The sequence below is a fragment of the Nelusetta ayraudi genome, unplaced genomic scaffold (assembly GCF_046127955.1).
Source record: "Nelusetta ayraudi isolate G7.1 ecotype Tasmania unplaced genomic scaffold, CSIRO-AGI_Nayr_v1 ptg000002l, whole genome shotgun sequence".
NCBI lineage: Eukaryota > Metazoa > Chordata > Actinopteri > Tetraodontiformes > Monacanthidae > Nelusetta > Nelusetta ayraudi.
The window spans coordinates 587,507-606,989 of NW_027466052.1; the positions used below are offsets into that span (position 1 = coordinate 587,507).

Genomic DNA, 19,483 nt, shown 5'->3' on the forward strand with positions numbered 1-19,483 from the left:
TGACTCACTTGCGCCCTGCGTGGTGAGACTGGAGGAACCTCGCTGGAAAAGTGGCCAAAAAAAAGTCTTGCTTGTCGTTGTCTGAAGGAAGAAAAAATAAATACAAAATCCTCGGGGGTGTCTTTATCGGTGTGTGCGTTTTCTAATCAACTCCGGCGTTTTATCGATTTCCGCACCGGGCCTTTCATAAAGCGGCAGCGCTGGCAGTGTGTACCTTGGGCTGAGCAAGCAGCAACAGCGTTCTCACCGCGGGAACCTTTTGCGAAGAAGGCCTCGCCGTCGGTGAACTCAGCCGGCCGCTCCTTCCCCTGGTCCCTCCCGTCTTTCAGAACAAACATGTCTCCGCTGCCTTTATGTCTGGGGGCCCCGAACGTAATTCATCGCCGTAATTAACGAGCGCAATCAAGATGCCGGCTAAAAGGTTGGAGTCTGCGACGCCGTCAGCCCGGTGGCGCCTCTGTCTCTCCTCGTCTCATTACATTAAAGACAATGTTCATTACGTTGCCCCGCTTCATATTAGCGTCACCGTCCTTCGTCTGGAGAAATAATAGGAATCGTGGCTTCCAGGTTCTCAGCCCAGCATCCCGTTCCGTTGTAATCACTGGCGTGGACGGATGACTGTTCGCAATATCGTCCCGCATTAATTAGGCTGACAAATCGAAAAGCTCGAGTCGGATGTGTTCCGTCTCGTCCGCCAGCGACCGACCTGACCGGAGTGGCTCGGGGAGCCTGGGATGCGAGCAGCGACTCCTGCCGTGCTGGCTGTGTAACCCCTGCTCACTTTATCTTTGCCTTTTAATGTTTATTTTTCTACCTTGTTAACTGAGGGAAAGCGCGAGGGTGCGGCTTAAGAGATATGCATCAGGAAAACAATAACAACCCAGGCTCATTTGTCACGGTTAAATCTGGCCATAATGGCTCCTTTTTCATTTTATTTTAAAAGACAGGATATGACTGAAAAGGTTTATGGATTAAGCTCTTATTAAAGTAATCACTCCTTGTAATCTGCAGCTGTTTGCTGGTCTGTTTGTTTTTATTTTTATGTCCCCAAAAGGACACCTTTTTTTTTTTTTTTTTTGGAGAGAGAGAGAGAGAAAGCTTCCGTGGATGAAGAGAGAAGGTCATTTATTTTCAAGTTTAGCAAATGAAGCAGGTCGAACTGCAATTGGAATTTGCTTCGGCTCCCATGAAAAAATGTTGTGAATAAAATAAAGCGGCTTTTATAGGTAGAAAAGAGGACAGTCTTCAGGAAGAGGAGGAAGAGGCAAATTCCAGTTTTGATATAACTGATGCAGAGTAAGGCAGAAATTCCGAGAACTGGGACGTAAGAGTGCGTCAAAAAAGACTTTCCAGCAGCCACACATTATATTGGCCCCACAATCATTGTAGACAAAATTAGTGCCAGACAGAATTCCTGTGAAAACAAACACAAAAACACTCCACCGTAAACATAAGTTTGACATTTAACTTGTCTTCAGCTTTGAATGTGCGTTTTTGCAAATGTGCATATTCTTAAAAAGAAAGAAAAGTATTTGTTGATTATTATTATGAATACGATTTTGTCTCACTTTTCTGTCTAATTCAACACTCTGGAGAATAGATATTGTTTTTACTGCTTTTTTGCCTTGCAGGAATAAGTTTATTGTTTAGAAAACTCGGACGAGGAAACTTTTCACATATTCTTTGACTCAGTAAATGTCTGAACTCTTTCATAAGCTCGGACAAAACAAGAGCTTCTCAACTGTTGGCAGAGGGCAGGCATTACATGATTAATGACTTTGGTTTATTTGACAATCTATGTGTCGGAAATTCCAGAAATAGGGGAGGATAATTGCCTAATAGAATGGAATTGCTTTTAAAAAAAAAAGTTGTTGTTTATCCTGTAAATGCAGTTACATTGCATCCAAAAGCACTGATTCTTGTTTCCCTGTCGGGCTCGACGGAAACAGCTCCGACGAGACTTTCTGCTCCACCACCACGTCAAATCTCACTAATTCCCCTCATTTCCGAGGATGCAACCACCAATCTGCAGGCTTTGCAAGGGCGTCATGATTATTGCTTATTAGCATGTTAATGGTGGCCACGTTCTGCCTGTAATTGTGAGCGCATTACCATTTTGCCCGAACCTCCACTCCTGATTTCCCACTCAGCTGTGTGGATTGACGGGTTTTGGCTCTGGGCTTCGTCAGCCTGACAGGCTGCCAAGTGTGTGATAGAGGTGACACTATTTGTCTGAAAAGGTTTGAAACGTAAAAGTTGTGACTGACAAAAAAAAAATATATATATATATATATAAAAAAAAGTCTGTATGCACGTACACTCCTGTTCAAAACTTTGGGGTCACTGCCTCATTTGTGCATTAGACCCGGCTTCATGAGATAATCTACTGGAATGCTCCAAGAACATTACGAGTGCACGGAAGTCAGTAAGGTAGTGCTGAACACATATGGGAACATCTTAGTTAATGTTTAATGAAAACCATTTCCAATGTCGAATTGAAAGTGACTGAGGTGTACAAAATTGTACAAAATTCTGTGTGAACACACGACAGTACAGTAGGCTGTTTAAAAGAACCTGAAATATAGACCATGATGCTTTGTTGACTCTTTGATGGTTCAGCACACACAGCTAAGTGTGATTTTAATACAAAGCTTTGTTTTTAGTTATGTATATATGTATATATATATATATATATATATATATATATATATATATATATATATATATATATATATATACATGTATGTATATATATCTATATATTTTTTTTTTAATTAGACATTCAAGGCAACATATCTCAAAGCCATCCCATAATGTCTTGAGCACACCCTGATGGATTTTAGTGCACTAGTAATGTTTTTACTGCATTCCCGTAGATTATTTCATGCAGCTGGTTATAATGGAGTTCAACCAATTGTGCTAAAAGAGATAAGCTGAGTCATAGCGCCACCTAGCAGCAGCTGCAGCAGCTGCAGCAAAGTTTGTTTGTTTCCAGCTAGCTTCAAGCAAAGCGGGAAACAGTTGGTGGAGTTTGTGGAGCTCTTTCAGGGGGGGCACATTAAGAAGCCTGTCATACAGTCCACCGGTCACACTGGCAACAAGCAGAGATGTGCGATCTGTCGGGGAAACTATCTCACTTTCACTTACTCATGTTCCACTGGGATGCTTCCCTCTCTCTCTCTGTCTCTCTCTCCCTTTCACTCTCTCTCTCTCTCTTCTCTTCCCGTGTGTCTCATCATCAGACGCCATCATTGACCCGCCTTTGAAATACTCTCTCTCGCTTGCCTTGCTCAAGGGCCCCTTCAATCGTAGCTTCCTGTTCCTCCACATGTGCTGATGTGGAGGAGGAATAAACAGGTGTGTGTGTGTATATATATATTTATATTTATACATACATACATATATCAGGAAAATATGTACATATATACATATATATATATATATATACATACATATATATATATATATATATATACATATAAGATGATGATATACGGCAGATGAGAGGACTTCTCCTGAAAGATTAGCGTGACACATGCACGCACACTCCACAACCGGAGGATTTGACTTTATTCCGGGATTAAAGAATTGACTATTTTTATCCCCACCCTCCGCACCCCAGTTACGGCCCCCGAGAGACAGCCCTACCTATGTTTGATGCAGATTTGGAGCGAATAATGTACTCGATTATAATGAAGCGCCGGCTGTTTGAAGCTTCCCCACTTTTCTGACTATATCAATTCCATACTGTACCACCAGGACCATTCGCCAAGCCCGCTCCTGCTCTTTTGTGCTGCCGGCAACCGAACTACTTAACGAGGGGGAGTTTAAAGCACACCGGCTCTAATTCCCTTATCAGTCGCGAACAAAAAGGGCTAAAACGCACACGTGCATTAGTGAATCACATTATTTGTGTTCTTCTAACGTGGCAGGTAGGGAAGGTAGTGGCCTGGACTGGGATGTTGTGTTTGTCAAAAATGGAATTATGATCCTACTAGTCAGTGTTGTTGGGATTACTCCATAAAAGTAATTCAACTACTTGATTACTCCTTTAAAAAGTAAGCTAATTACTTCTTTAACTACTTGGTTTCAAAAGTAATCAATTACTAATTACCTTAGTCAAAAAAAGATAAAGTAGCAGTTGAGAGCGTCTTGTTTCCTTCACACGACGTACAATGAACCACAATATTCTTTGATTTTGACGAGATGATCTCAAAATACTGCTTGTATTTCGAGCTACAAAGGCAATCGCTGTTTTTGTCTTTTGCCACCGCCATGCTTGTTTTGGTGCGTCGTCGCATATCTATAACAATGATGTTGCATGCACGGCTGCATCATCAATCTGCAACATTGTTTTCGGTTGTTTTCAGACATTTTGTGGATAATAAGACATTTTTAGCTTGCAGAATATTTCAGAAAAGTAATGGAATCGTTATTTGATAAAGTAATCATGATATAATTACCAGTTTTGCCACAGTAATCCCTTCACATTAAACCGTTACTAAAAAAAAGTAGTTTAATTACAGTAGCGGATTACTTAGTAATAGATTACTCTGCAACACTGCTACTCGTGGGTAACTCCCACTTTGTTTCACAATTGTTGTGACTACGATTGTGCTTTTCACTGTTCTACTACGCAGTCTGTCCTGTCGGTTGTTTCCCGTTTTATTTTGAAAGTCTGGCTGTGCCCTGTGTTGTTTCAGATGTTGCTTCCTGCCTTCATATGTATTCAAGCTGTGCTGTGCTCCCCTCCCTCTTGTGCCACATTGCTCTTTGCACCTTTGTGTCGTGGGTTTCACAAATTCTTAATTATAATTTATATTAATATTCATTGTTTATCCTGGGTGGGCTCAGTTCACTGTTCTTTCCAGCAAGTCTAACAATTTTGCACCCTTACCTGTATTCCCACGACTGTCTGTTACCGACGGATCAATGCTGAAATCATTCTCTTGTGTTTTGGCTTTCGCATTTTGAGTCTTTCCAGCACTTGTCAGAATACCTTATTTAAAAAAAAAAAAAAAAAAAAACTTGTTGAGACTAAACCCTTTAATCTCAGCGGGTCAATAAGTAAAGACATTAAATATGCATCTCAAAATATTTTGATGCGTTAAATCTGAAGAGCACAAAAGCAGGTTAAATCATTCCAATGAGCAAAAAACGAAAAAAAAAAACTCAGCAATAGGAAAGTAGCCATAAAATCAACTGCTTTTAATTTGAGAAACTGCTAAATCTTTTTTTTTTCTGCTATATTGCCTTTTTAACATATACATGAGGTCACACAGAGTTACCGAATGAGGCGTAAGCACACTGGGAAGCTTGGTTGACAGAGATCCATTCAATTTCTTTGCGAAAGGAAACAGAAGTTTGGAGGAGCTCGACCAAGACGACACTCACCCTGCAAAGTTAACCAGCCACTATATTCACCAGTGCTCGACATGACTGCAACCGTTCATGAAACCTGCCGTGCAGTGATAAAAGCCCCTCACTGCTTTAGCAGTTGGTCTGGCGCAGATAGACAAAGAACACCAGCAGCTCGCTGTGGGGCCGTTCAGTTAGAAATGCACGCGTGTGCAATACTGGGAGAAATCTTTATTTCGCCATTTGCCACCAAAGGATCCTATCTTTAATTATGCGCCACATTTCGGCAGCAATCAATCATTGTCTCATTGATTCGAGGACATTTGGGTAATTGCTGTAAACAAAAGTGAGACAATCGCCGAGAGGCCATGCGGCACTGCGGTTGGCAGTTGGCCCCGCCCCCCCTTCATGCCGCTCATCCGGCGGGGTGCGTTTCTGTTCACACGGAGGGGAATCTGCAAAGACGCTTGCACGCCCTCTCACCGGACACTTTATTAGACATTCAACGGCTCGTTAACGCACACGGCTTATCAGCCAATCACGCGGCAGCAACTCAGGGCGTGCAGAAGTACTGCTTTACTGCATTAGCATTGCATTGCTGGAGTTCAGAGCCAACGTCAGACCGTCGAAGAAGAAGAAGAAGAAGAAGAAGAAGAAGAAGAAGAAGAAGAAGAAGAAGAAGAAGAAGAAGAAGAAGAAAAAGAAGAAGAAGGGGCCGGGGGGGAATTTAAAGGTTCGGTGTGTAAAAATTTGGCTCGATATATGATTTTTATATTGGTAAAAGCTTAACATACAGCCCATAAATCCAATAATAAAAGTGTATACTGGCAGTTTGCCTCCTCGTTGATTACAAGCAATAAACAACGAGCGTCCTGTTTTTTTTTGCAGCATTTATATTTAGCCGGAAAGTCTTGCGGAGCAGGAAAAGGAATTGCCGAGTGTGCGCCGACACGATAACATTAGACCTTTGCGATATTGCCGAGCTCTGAAAGCCTGCGCCTCAGGTGTTTGGGAGGGTGGCGGTGGTGATTGGGAAGGGGGGGTTGTTGGAAGTGCTGGAAGACACAGAGCAAAGCGCGGCCCGGCAAATGGACCGCGTGGCCCCGGTGGCACGGAGCGCTTCACGTGTGTGTTAAAAGAAAGAGCTGCCCAGGTGTATTTTTAAGGTTGTCCAGAAGCTGTGCTTGCGCCGACAGTCGGGAACAATCCCGTCGTCACAGCAACAACTGATGGGGGAGAAAGAAAAAAAAAAAAAAAAGCTCCCGGTGATTAGCATAAAATTTAAATAGATGTGGAGCGACACAGAGGACAGAGGTGGGAGCCCCCTGATAATAACACTGATGGGCTATAAAAAAAAAAGAAAAAAACAGCACTGCGGCTTCTAACAGCACTGTGAGGTATTGCTAGCTTCCTCCTGTGTGTGTGTGTGTGTGTGTGTGTGTGTGTGTGTGTGTGTGTGTGTGTGTGTGTGTGTGTGTGTGTTGAGGAAGGGTGCATCAGCGGCAGGAGAAGGGATGAGGCACTGGACCTTGAGATGCAGAGTGACGCCGGCTGGGGTGAGAAGCGTGAAATGAGTTGGGAGCAGTGTCAAGCGGACACATGCCGGCTGACGCAAAGACTCATCTTATTACCGGGCGACACTTGTGGGTTTGGTGGTGACCTTCTGGCTGCGGGCTGCATCCAGAGTTGGATTTTTTTGTTTTTGTTTTTGTTTGAATTTTTTTTCTTTTGTGCGCGATGAGTCTGAAAAAGTTCGCCTTCAGGGTCACGTCCGACACTCTGCAACTTCCAAATTCAGGAGATTGTGGTAGAATTTATTCACTGTAACTGAGAAAATGCTTCATTTATGGGTAGATCATGGAATTAGATACAAAAAAAAAACGAAAGGTGGTTGTTGAGTTTTTTCATGCATATTGATATCAACATATTGATTTCCTGAACTCAGTCAACTCGGTCAACACATTTTGCCAGTTAAATTTCAGTTATTTTGCTATTTTTCATATTTCAGTTTGGCCTCCAACCTTATGCCTAAAGTTGGAAACACAAAAGTTTCAGTGTTTGCACCTCGGATGGAGAGCAGCTCCTGTTGCATGGCTCAGAAATTGTATGAATGTTCCTTGTAAATCTGCTTTCCATTCGATGCGTCTTCCCAAGCGCTGCATTATCATTGTTATCCGTATTATTATTATCATTATTATTATTATCATTGTTATTATTATTACATGAAAGGCATGATGTGTCTAAAAGAGACAAGCCCAGACTTCCTCTCTGCGAAATGTCAGCTTTTTGGCGGCGACGGGAAAAACAATTTTCCAGCGTGATTGACAGCCATGATATTTTAAAAGACTTTTTTATTTAAGGGACAAAAAAAAAACCCAAAAACACTTATTTTCCTCTTTAGACGCTTCTGCATTGATCAGCGTTGGCCAACCAGAGAAGACATTTTAGAGATTGAGAAAAAAACCGTGGCTCGTCGTGCGTCTGCCAGCAACTTTTAACTCGGCGCGGCAGCCGGAAGTCACCTCAGACACACACACACACACACACACACACACACACACACTTGCACGCACAGTCGCTACCAGTGATACTGCACTAATTAGCCAACCCCCTTGAGTAGCCGATCCCTCCCAGTGGCATCTGTGCCAAACAGAATTATTAAAGAAGGGGAGAGGAGGAGTTGCACCTCCTCTGCAGAGGAGCAAACATCCAGGTTCTCTTTAGCATTCACTCCGTCGCCCTCTGGCAGGGGAGCGTGATAAATATTAACACCTAGATGCATCAGCCGCTCCGAGGTGCGTTTCTTTTCTATTTTTTTCCCCCCTCTCCAACCTTTTTTTTTTTTTCACCCCAGCCTTATGAAATTTTGATGCGAATCGTATAATTATAATTTCCTATTGAAATGAGCATTGTCTGAGGGACAGGGGAGGGTTTGTGACTCAGTGGCTGGGAAGCTGCTGCTGCTGCTGTGGATGCCCATGCTTTCGTGGTAGTCTGCGTGCGTACGCTGACAGACACACACACACACACGCACACACGCCTCTGCTTCTCCAGGGCTGAAAAACAGAGGGGCTGAGCTTATAAATAGATTCATTTTCTCCTTCGCTAATTTTTATTATTTATATATATATATATATATATATTTAATTTTTTTTGGAAATGTAATAATCATTTGCCCCCACCGCCGCCACAGTGATTGGCCTCCTCCACCTCCTGTCTTTTGGCATTCCGTCGACTTTGATGGCTTATTCACTGATTTGTTTATATATTTATTAATTTGTTTACCCTCCTCAATCCAATTTGAGCTGACATTTCTCGTTGAGATGCCGACGGTGACCTTTGAAAAGAGGACACTTCCTGCTCGTAACGTGGACGAGGTCTTTCCCTCCCTCCCCTCTCATCTCGGCCCCTGTCTTCTATTGTTCTGCCTCTTTCGCTCCTTTTGACTCATCTCCTCTCTCTCTCTCTCTCTCTCTCTCTCTCTCTCTCTCTCTCTCTCTCTCTCTCTGTCTTTCTTCCTCCTCCTCCCTTCTGATCTCATCTCTTCACATTCCCTTACTTCACTCAACCCTCGATCCTGTCAGTATTTGTTTTGTTTTGGGTTTCTTTTCTCATTAAATACGGCTTCACAGGTTTGGAGGCTTTTTTTCCCCCTACTTTTTCTGGTTTGTCCATCATTTGGTATAAAAAGCAATGTAAGGGAGAGCAGACACATATTTCTGAGTTTCACAGACATTGCTGCTATTCAGCAAAATGCTTATCAAAGTAGTTTTCATCGCCAAAAGCCTTAAACTTCCTTTGCCTTCCCTTCTCATCTTTCTTCTTCTTTCCTCGCCTCTTCTCATTTCCTCTCTTCCCCTGCCTTTGGTTTCTTCTCTACTCCGCTCTCCTCCTCCTCGCCTCTCCTCCACTCAGTGTAAACAGAAGCTGACTGGGCCTCCCTTAAGCCCATTAATTAACATGTTTTGTCATGTTTGTTTAGAGCGAACAGACACTAGCCTGTACAGGTGACAAAATGTTTACCCTGAATAGCCTGGCTAGCCACCTGCTAATAGCAGCTTCCCTTCCAGCCGTGGCGGGGGGTGTCATTTCTCTCACTGAGGGTTAGCTCTGTAAAAAAAATAAATAAAATAGCATAGCTATTAGCAAGACGTCACAACAACGACAATCTAGCACTGTTTCCTTGAAACAAGCAAAAGCAGTGATGCTAGGTCAAAATGTAGCCTAAAGGCTAAAGGAGCTAATTTATCAATGACTACTTGCCTCAGAAATTCCAGGGTTTCTCTAAGAGTTGACATGAGATTTGGATTGTATCCCACAGGGCATTTTTACATCCTTAAAAGCTCGGTCACCTTGGCCCCCGCCCTACATTTAAGCTAAAAGATTTGATACATTCAAACTGCGTCTCCTAATCGCAGCCGATCCCTGCTGCAGAGCTTGTGCGTTCAGTTTGATGTGAATCTATTTTGGGGTTGACGTGTGTCACTGTGACGATGTGCGTCTATTTCAGGGTGTGTGAGAATTGTGCTTAGCGGCCCCGCCTGGCGTCGATGAGCGAGCTGCTGTTTGTTCCCACACCATCCCCGCTCTCCTTCTGAAATGTATTCTCATAGTGTGTAATACAGTCTCAGAGGGATCACAGGCGTTTACTGGGGAGGCGAGATTTCATGCAGCATCTTTTCAATATCCTCAGAAACCAACTCTCTCTCTCCCCCCCCCCCCTTCTTTTTTTCCAAGCAGCGGCGCTCTGCAAAAGTGCACATTTCAAAAAGGCAATATTTACCTGCTTTGTGAGAAAAATCTGAACACAGCGCATTTTTCATTTTATTTTACCTGTGTATGTGTGTGTGTACTTCATTCTTCATCATTCTTTGTGAAAATCAATTGGAATCGATTTGAGTTCTGCGTCATGGGAGTGAGGACATTTTTGCTGGTCGTCACAATTTTAGACCCCTAAAAAGAGCTTTTTTGAGGATCAAGACTTGACTAGTCTTGAGGTCGGACGCTCACTTGAGGTGCTTAATGCTAGAGATGTGCGTGTTTGGAAGTGCACGTGAAACATTGCAGGAAATATCAGAGACCTGCAACATCCTTGGCTCCTTGTTGCCATGGCGACGCTTCTGGTAAAGGAGGCTCTAATGGGTCTCACATACAAATTAACCTATACTATATGAAACTGCATGTGAGTGTGAATGGAAGTGATGAGTCTCCTCCAGGAAGGAGGTACACATTAGCAGCAGCTGTCTTTGAAATAAAATATGTCTGATGAAAACATTTTTGTTATGGCAAAAAATTAATACCGTTTTATTGGCAGTTAAATGAAGTTGGTAAAACAAGGCAGGGTTTAGTTTTTTGTAAAACATTAAGCAGCAGTAGCACCTTTTTTTTAATGATGTTTTTCATTATTTTAAATTTGTCACGACGATTATCTAAAATGATCATCTTGACACTTCTTGTTGAACTCGTTGCATCGTGTTTGCACGCATTTGCAAAGATGAAATTTCCGACTGTGGAATATCGCTTAAAAAGTCTGTCAGAGAAGATAGTTGACCAACAGTTGCAAACAGGGGCTACTTATTATTCTTTGCATTCTTGTTAAATGGAAGTGCTCTATGGGATTTCGTTCCAGACAAGAAACATGAAGCTCATTAGCAGTTTTTCCTCAGATTCTTGTTGTCAATTGAATAATGCATTAAAACTAAGTGAAAATCGGATCTTTTAAAATATCTATTGCTGTAATTGCTTTTGAGCACTAATATTTTTGTCTTTTGACAATCTACTTAATATTTTACTGTTCTTTTTTTTTTTAACATCTTCTCTATCCTTGATTAAGCTTCAGCAAGTAGCAAGCCACTGGGAACACAATGAATTCATATGTCAGGTACCCCATAAAAATCCACCGTGTGCTGAGTAAAACCCATGCACGTTAAAGAAACTATCAACCGAGTGTTGGCTCTTTTGTTCGACTGTGCATCGATGCTGCATGGAGTGGCAAAAAAAAACATTTGAGAGAGTGATGAAAAACTAGCCTGGTAATTTTCCTTTAGAGCCTAAGCCTATTATTCAAACCGATTCAAGGTTCTGGTCAAATCACTTATTTGTTATTGAATTTCGTGGCTTCCTGAGCCAGAGGGGGTTCCTTAAGTCAATCGAATTATTGGACTTGAAAGCGGTCAACTTTCTTTTATTGAGTTGGCCGAGCCCTGAAGCTCCGAGCAGCCGGGTCTGTTTCCTCTTCTTTGTCAATAGTACTTTGCCTTTTTTAGACATCAGCACAGGCCTGCATCTAGTTTTCCATCCGCTAATTTTATTTAACTTTATCTTGGCTTTCATTTAGCTGCTCATTCTGAATTAGCCTTTGTTTCTTCACCCGGGGGAGCCTGCATGGACGCTGATGTCAGAGCCGGCGACGGCAATAAAACCCAAAATGTATTTTACCTCAAAAGTGGATAAAACGTCACAAAATGTCAAAGTGATGGATTTTGTAATTGGGTTACTTTTGGATTTAAATGATGTCCAAAATGAATCACTGAGAAAATGGGATTTAACAAAACAAAAAAAAGAGCAGATGTCCAGGAAGAGACTTCCAATGCTCCTCTCTAACTTTCTCCTTGTTTGTCTTTCTCCCACAGAAACTTGTCAAAGAATCCGCTCACCACCCTGTCGTGGCAGCTTTTTCAGCATCTCCAACTCAACGAGCTGTAAGTGCCCCCCCCCCAACCCCTGCCTCGGCTCATCCCTCCATCCCTTCATCCCTCCTCCTCCTCACCCTCCAGCTCCTCCAACCTTTTGTTTGTGTTTTACTACGGCAATTTATCACACACACACACCCACCCCCCAATGCGTTATCTGCCTCAATACAAATTGTCTCCACCACATTTCATCACAATTGCCACCTTTTGTCGTACAAAACCTCTCATTTGTCTGAGCACGTGTAAAAAGAACAAACCTATAGGCAGCACGCTGGCTGCGTGATTGGATAAGTCATTTATTGACTTAATCAACCCGCACAAAGCAAGATGTAGCGGTCCGGGGCGGGGGATGCGAGTGGCGGGGGAGAGGTTCTAGCCCCATTTTCTTGTTTGTCATGAATATTTTAGCAATCATTGTCGTCGTGAAATGAGTTTGGTCTCTGTAGCCACCGGGGAGAACACTGTGACGTGATTTACACATCGCTGCACCTGCTCAGCTTTGTCCATCACTTGAACCTCGGCTGGGCTCCGAACACAGCGCCCCCCCCACCCCCTCTCCCGACGCCTCCTGGCGTACATCGTCGAGGTTTAGCAGGATGTGATACGGGACCTTGAGGAGGCCTCCTTATTGTTCTATTTTCAGAGGTAGAAACGGGGCAGGTCCACGGAGACAGCAGGCACAATGTTGGTCAGCCGCAGTCGCTCCTGCGGCGATACATGGCAGTGGATGGAAAGTCCTGATAAAAGCTCCGGCAGCACCACAGAGGGGAACTTTAACTCTCGGGATGGCCGGTCGGTTGAGCGGCGCGGTTGTGTAACTGCTTTTGCGCGTTAAACGCGCGCGCCATCCGAATGGCTCAGATCTCTGCTCTTAAATCCAGCTCATCCATCCTGCTCAGCCGCAGTGGAGGGAATTTTCAGCTGACCTTCATCTTCCATGGATTTCGTAATCAAACTAATCACCGACGCACTGGTTACGGCTGACGAGGTGGGAGACACAAGAGGGCCACAAAGTGGCTGCATGTGATATCACTGCTAGATGTCTCCGCTCTGCGTGCGCAGCCCGACAGCCTGCACATCCTCAATATTATTCGCTGCACCGAGCACTAAATGTGCTCTGAGACGCTGCAGACGCAACACAAACATCACCGTTTTGTGCCTTATGTGCAAGGCAGTACTGTACATGCTACTCAAGCCAGCAAGCATAATACATTCACTAGAAGTGAACAATCACACCCATCAGTCCAAAAGATTTAGGAAAAAGGTTCTGTTGGGTTCCAGGTTAGTGGCACTGAGCACTCCCTCATTATGTCCATAGTGTCCTCAAATTGGATGTCGTGTCAGCAAAATACTTAAACCCTGATTGGAATTTTCTTTTGTGAATTACAAAATGTGATCATTCAGAAAGTGAAAATCCAAGAAGAACAAGGTTATTTGTGGGGTGGTTATGTTGTCTCTTGGATGTAACAGAGTTTGCACCTAAAATATCTTTACATTTCAATGATGAAACACCTTTACATTCATTCATTCATCTTCCATACCCGCTTCTCCCCGAGCTCAGGGTCTCGGGGGTCTGCTGGAGCCTCTCCCAGCAGTCTTAGGGCGAAGGCAGGGTGACCACGCAGACACAGGAAGAACATGCAAACTCCACACAGAAAGGTCCCAGGCCCGGGCCCGGAATCAAACCCACGACCATCTTGCTGTGAGGCGGTAGTGCTGACCACTGCGCCACCGGAAACACCTTTACATTTGATGAAAATATTTAGATATGGAATTACTTAATCATAATTGATTTAAATCTATCCAATGTGTCAATCAATGGGTGTTGTCATTTAATAAAGTTAGAATGGTTTTCGTACAAGGAAAGGGAGTAGAAGGGATAAGACGAAAAATGAAATTGTAATATGTTCAAATATAAGCTGTGGAGAGTGAAAATCAAGAATGTAATTTTGGGGTAGCATGGATGGGAAAAAATTATATATTGGCTGCCTTAGGTCAAAAAAAGTTTGAGAACCACCTTCCTACTGTAACTACTGTATGAGCTCTGAATTCATCCTGGGAAGGATCCACATTTTACCATGCAGTCATTTTTATCCATCCTGTGTAGGAAGCATTTCACACCAGGCCCCATACCAGCGCTGCACAGTTGTCATCTCACTGTAGGCCAATCACCAGAGCCAGATGGGTTTCTGAATCCCTCATTGTGTCTGCTATTGGGTTGTGTGAATTTTATTCTTCACTGGGCTGTAGAAGCTCTGTGCTTCTCTGGTCTTACCAGCTGTCCAACTTTGAATCCCATGCTTGGATATGCAAAGTATGGACAGGAAGCATATTTCTTTGAGAAGTACTACATATATATATATATATATATATACATATATATATACATATATATATATATATATATATATATGTAGTACTTCTCAAAGAAATATATATGTATATATATATATATATATATATATATATATATATATATATATATATACATACGCACACACATGGTTTTAACTTTGATTGTTTATATTTGATGAAGATTTGATATCAACTTTGGTATAAAGCAAAAATTTTGTCACACCACAGCAATAATAATAGCTGTGGATCATATTATAACACAGAATGTATGATTGCATATTGTATAGACTGTTGTGTTTGTAATTGTGACACAAACAACCAAAGCTTCAATATTTAACAAGATGGATTTATGTTATAAAAGATGACATTTTAATATAGGTTTCAGTTCATGAAAAGATACCAATCTATTAGTTATAGTTATCGATATTTATGAAAAAGAATCAGAATCAGAAATTAGATTTTCCAATAGAGACATTTAACAATGTGGACTAAATATGTGCTGGAAATTGGCCCAGAAAGAAACTCATGCGATTTAGTGAACTAAATATTTCAGGAAATAAAAGCTATTTATTCACTTTGTCAGCCATGTGATCTGTGGTGTTCAGAGGTGTTTTTAGTCTTTAGGGTTTTAACCAATCACTGCCTCAGCATCATAAATTTAAACCATTAGACCTGCAGAAGTGAAAAGTTGAAAATAAATGATGATGGTGGGTGAGACTTTGAAAGAAAATGCCTCAAACTGTAAATTTATTGATTTCATTTCTTCCTTGGTTTCATTATGACTGATTGCCAGTTATCTTAAAAAAACAGTGTTACAGTAGATTAAAATGAACCTGAGAAGAAGAAAAAAAAGAGATGTTTTTCTTGACATTTCACCGACACGCCGTGGCAGATAGTAAAGATGTGCAGCTGTGTGCAGCTCCTGTTACCTCTCATGGTGGAGTTCATGCTGAACGAACCTCAGACAGGAAGTAGAAAAAGCAGCGGGTGACGTCATGCGGCCTCTCCGCTCGGACGGGGCGGGACACCCCCGCTTTCTTCGCACTTCCCTCCCAACTGTCGACAGGTCACGTGACGTCGCGTAAAGCGAAGCAGCTCGCGACCCCTTCCTCCGCCGAGCTCACGGGGCACGATTTGCTCTGATGTGCAATTCCATTACTCCCGAAGCAGCCATTTTCTATGAGCACAAATGGCGTCTTTGTTGTTCTACATGAAAAGCAGAGAGGGGGGAGTTCGGGGGTGGGGTGTTGTGCGTGCGCGTCCCGGTGAATGCTGATGAGCGGCGAGGCTCTTCGGTCCAGTCCGTCGGCCGTGTTTGGTTAAGAGGTGTCAGTCGGAGTGGCGTGCCGGCGCAGACGCGAGGCCGGCCGGGGCCGTTATGCAAGAAGGAAGCCATGTGGAATCAGGCCTCGCTAATGGGAAATGAGTCACTCCATCATGGGCAGAGTCGGCTGCGTGGCCCCCGACATTATTACCTTCCCTCGCCGCGTCTGTGTGCTCACTCAGAGCCGCATTAGCCCGCCGAGTGCCAATCATTCAATCTTGCCAAATGAATCGCGCTCGGCGGATGGCTATTGCTTTTTATTATGAGGATAAAAGACAATGCGGTATCCATGACAATTGCTGGTCCGCCCCCTTCAGCCCCATACCCCCGACACACACACACACACACCGACATGATGTCAACAGGAAGATGATCAAACTACATGAAATATCACCGGCGTGGATGTGAAAGCGCGGCCCTCTGGCTGCAAGCTTGTTATCTCACTCCTATAATGACTCTCTGTCCTTTTATCAAATTTCACTTCAAAGCTTCATGCCGGATGTTTAAGTTGCTCTGCAGAGTTAGTAGGTAAACCGTCAGGGCACCATGTTCACGTCAGTCTGACCCCAGGATTACATACGTCAACGCTCCGGCCTGCGACTCCGGAAAGGTGTGTGAGTCAGGCCAGCTTGGAAATGTTTTATTTTTTTTGTACTTCTGCCACAGGAAACTGAAACTAATTTCTCTGCTATGGTAATTGTGATTGAAACACTTGCACGTTGATAGGTTTAATTTGTTCCCAGTAATTGTTGGTCTCCTTTGAAAGTCAGTCTTTTTAGTCAATCAAGGGGCAATGGCGATGCAAGACATAACTGATAAACGGTGAGCGCAAGAGAGGGGCTCCGTACCCTCCCTCTCCCGAGCTTGCCAGTGAGCTACACTGGATTGCGAGCGCAAACCTGGATACCTCTTACACCTTTTTCCTTGTTGGTTTATTTGAGAGTGCGAGCACTCACCTAAATCATGGAAGAAGCCAGCCTGTTTAGAAAAGGCTGAAGTTGTCGCTGAAAGCTATTGGTGTCTTAGTTGTCAGACCAGTGAAGCTGAACAACACCATAAAAATCTGAAAATAAATGTTTTTTCATAATGTGACCCTTTTAATGGTAAAACTGTGATATGCTAAGACATCCACGGTCAATGATAATGGGTTATTGTTGTGCAGATGGTCCTGAGCCACATCAGAATGCAAATTAGACGCGTACAACAATTTTCCCCAAAAGTCAGTCGTTTTAAGTCACTGGTACACTAAGCTAATATTTCCCTTCTGGCAACACTGTCGACGGTCTGGCCACGTGTCCCTCATCACTGCAGCTGCGACGTTGAGACACTGACATAAATTTGGAGTGAGAGTGGATTTTTAAACATTCTTTAAAAAGTGATTGGTACGTCAAACTTTCCTCAGATTTCTGCACTCGTCGCTGGTGGAACGTTTCCTACTTGGCTTGAAAAACCACCCGCGGTGAGTCGTGATGCGCTCTTCTGTTTCGCGAAGCTGTTGCCAAAGCCAGTGAAGAGTTGAGAAAACAACTTTTAAGTCCATTCTTTCCTCCTCTCTTAATTACGGAGAAACTGGCTGTAAGCCGAGTCCAGTTGCCGACCACCTAATTCTCTAAGACTACAATGATCTGGAAGACTGACAGCTGTCACAGGCACAAGGCGGATCTTGTTTATTTGTAATATGAAAAAAAAACAAACTTGTACTGTCCCATCCTTGCTGGAGCCGACTGTGTTCTCAAGTCTGCAGTAACTTCTACTTTTTTGTCTGTACTAAACGGAACAATCGCCTCAAAGGTCCTGCCGTATTTTAGCAATGAAATTGGTGTGAACTCTTTTTTTCTGTGTTTCTTTGTAGATAGAGGGGTGAGAATTCAGGTTTAAGCAGTCCAGTAAGTTAAATGTGTGCTAAAAAAAAAACAAAAACAAACAGAAAACAACATTGATGAATTCATCTAGTTTCTAATTACAGTCAAATGTTGCATAGTGTACACCATCAAACTTAATCTCAAATAATATATAATATCAAATTGCCTTTAATAAAAATAAGTAAGTAGACATATTCTAAATCAAAAACAATGGCTGGACATTTATTTAAAGATGAGGAGAGGAAGAAAAAAAAGAAAACAAAGGGGAAGTGCCATTGCCCTGCAGTCACCACCATTACGCTTGACTAGACTGCCTTATCAAGGCAGGGTGATTTGCCGGGTTGCAAATTAAATGCCCACATTTCCCTCTTCTAAGTGCTACCTCACATAATTAATTAGGTGTTGAAATGTGAAAAAAAGGGAAGAGCGTGTAACCCCGGAGAAACGTTTAGTCCGCTGCTTTGACACACAAGTCGGCCCCGCAGGTCAGGTGACTCGCTGCGCTACAACTACAACTCCCAGCGCGCTTCGAGTTTCTCTTCCATTTCGCTACTTTCTCTCCTTGGCTGGTGTTTTTTGTTTTTTTTGCCGGTTGCTTGCATAGATATACTCCACTCCTCTGCAATATCTTAATATCAGTGACAATGGCAATATAATCAGCAAAATCTTAACAATCCCGTGTCTTTGTGGCTCCCGTGAAAAGGCTCTAATATCGCAGTCGAGGCTCCACAATACAAGTCCACCCTGTGTTACCTCTGGATGAGGCGCGAGATAATCGGCTCTGCCTCTCAGCCCGGGCGGCCTTCAGCGAGAGGGGCACGGCGGTGCGGAGCAGCCAATCATTATCCTGGGAAATGTGAGTCGGGTGAATAGGGGAAGCCAAATGCTAAATCTCGCCGCTGTGGCTTCCAGCGTGATGTTATTCCAGATTATGCGAGGCGGATTTAGCTGCAGTCACTGATGCGGCCGTCTTCGAGGAAGCTAATTCTGTATGGTCAACGCACACACAAACATATATATAAAGGCAGATATTCTCCTTCCTTTGCAACCAAAGCAATCTGCCCAAGGCAGTGTGCATCCCAGAATCCCTTTATTCTGTTAGCGCTTCTTTAATCCCGCCTCTCCGTGAAGCAGGGGCCGGCCGTTGCAAAGTCAACCATATACGCCTCTTACAGCAAAAATGGATTTCTCCATTGAGTGCGCGGGGGGAATTTGAATAGATCAAACCTGTAATTTCCGATACGACGGCCTGCTAGGATTAGGGATGAATTGGACGTGCGCTCAAGGCTCGCGGGCTGCCGCGGCAGGTGGATCCGCTCGACTGTAGCCTTCGTTTTGCGAGCGCCTGACAGCATTCTTGTGCAAACTTTTAGCGAAATGCGCGACCTTTGCACCGTTGCTTCAAACGTCACTAAAGGGACTTGCAAGAGGAAAAGGGAGTATTAAATGTTAAGTAGTGAAAAAAGACTGTTTGGGGGCTAAAAGTGGAAGTGACATCAAAAGAGGTCAAGCGTTTAGAAGTCTCACTGTCTGGTAAAAAAAAAAAAAATCTGCGGTGGAGGGAAAACAAAGAGAAGGGAGAAAAAAAAAAATACCGTGACAGTGGTATCAGTGTAAATAAAAGCTTTTGCTTTTTATAGAAGCAAAGCAGCCTGATGCCACATCACACATGCAGAGAGGAGGAGGAGGAGAAGGAGGAGCGCTGACAGCGGGCGGGGGCGTTTCTGAGGCGACGTCTTGAACGTTAAATATTTGCACCATGGCTCCCTGTTGATCCGCAGCCGTGTCATCGTCAGTGGGCTGGAATCGAGCATGTGTCAGGGGTCTTACTGACAAAAAGGCCAATACTTAAAGAGTCTTTGTGAAGAAATCTCGCCATCGTGTTTTTGTCA

General features: G+C 43.3%; 1 protein-coding gene across 1 annotated transcript in view; it reads left to right on the forward strand.

Annotated features, from left to right (window-relative positions):
* The window catches only part of ntrk3b (neurotrophic tyrosine kinase, receptor, type 3b), a 201,539-nt gene that overhangs the window by 71,215 nt on the left and 110,841 nt on the right, over positions 1 to 19,483 (forward strand). Inside the window, exon 4 of the mRNA XM_076030768.1 lies at positions 11,991 to 12,059. Within this exon, the coding sequence (XP_075886883.1) occupies positions 11,991 to 12,059 (69 nt within the window). The remainder of the gene's footprint in view (positions 1 to 11,990; positions 12,060 to 19,483) is intronic.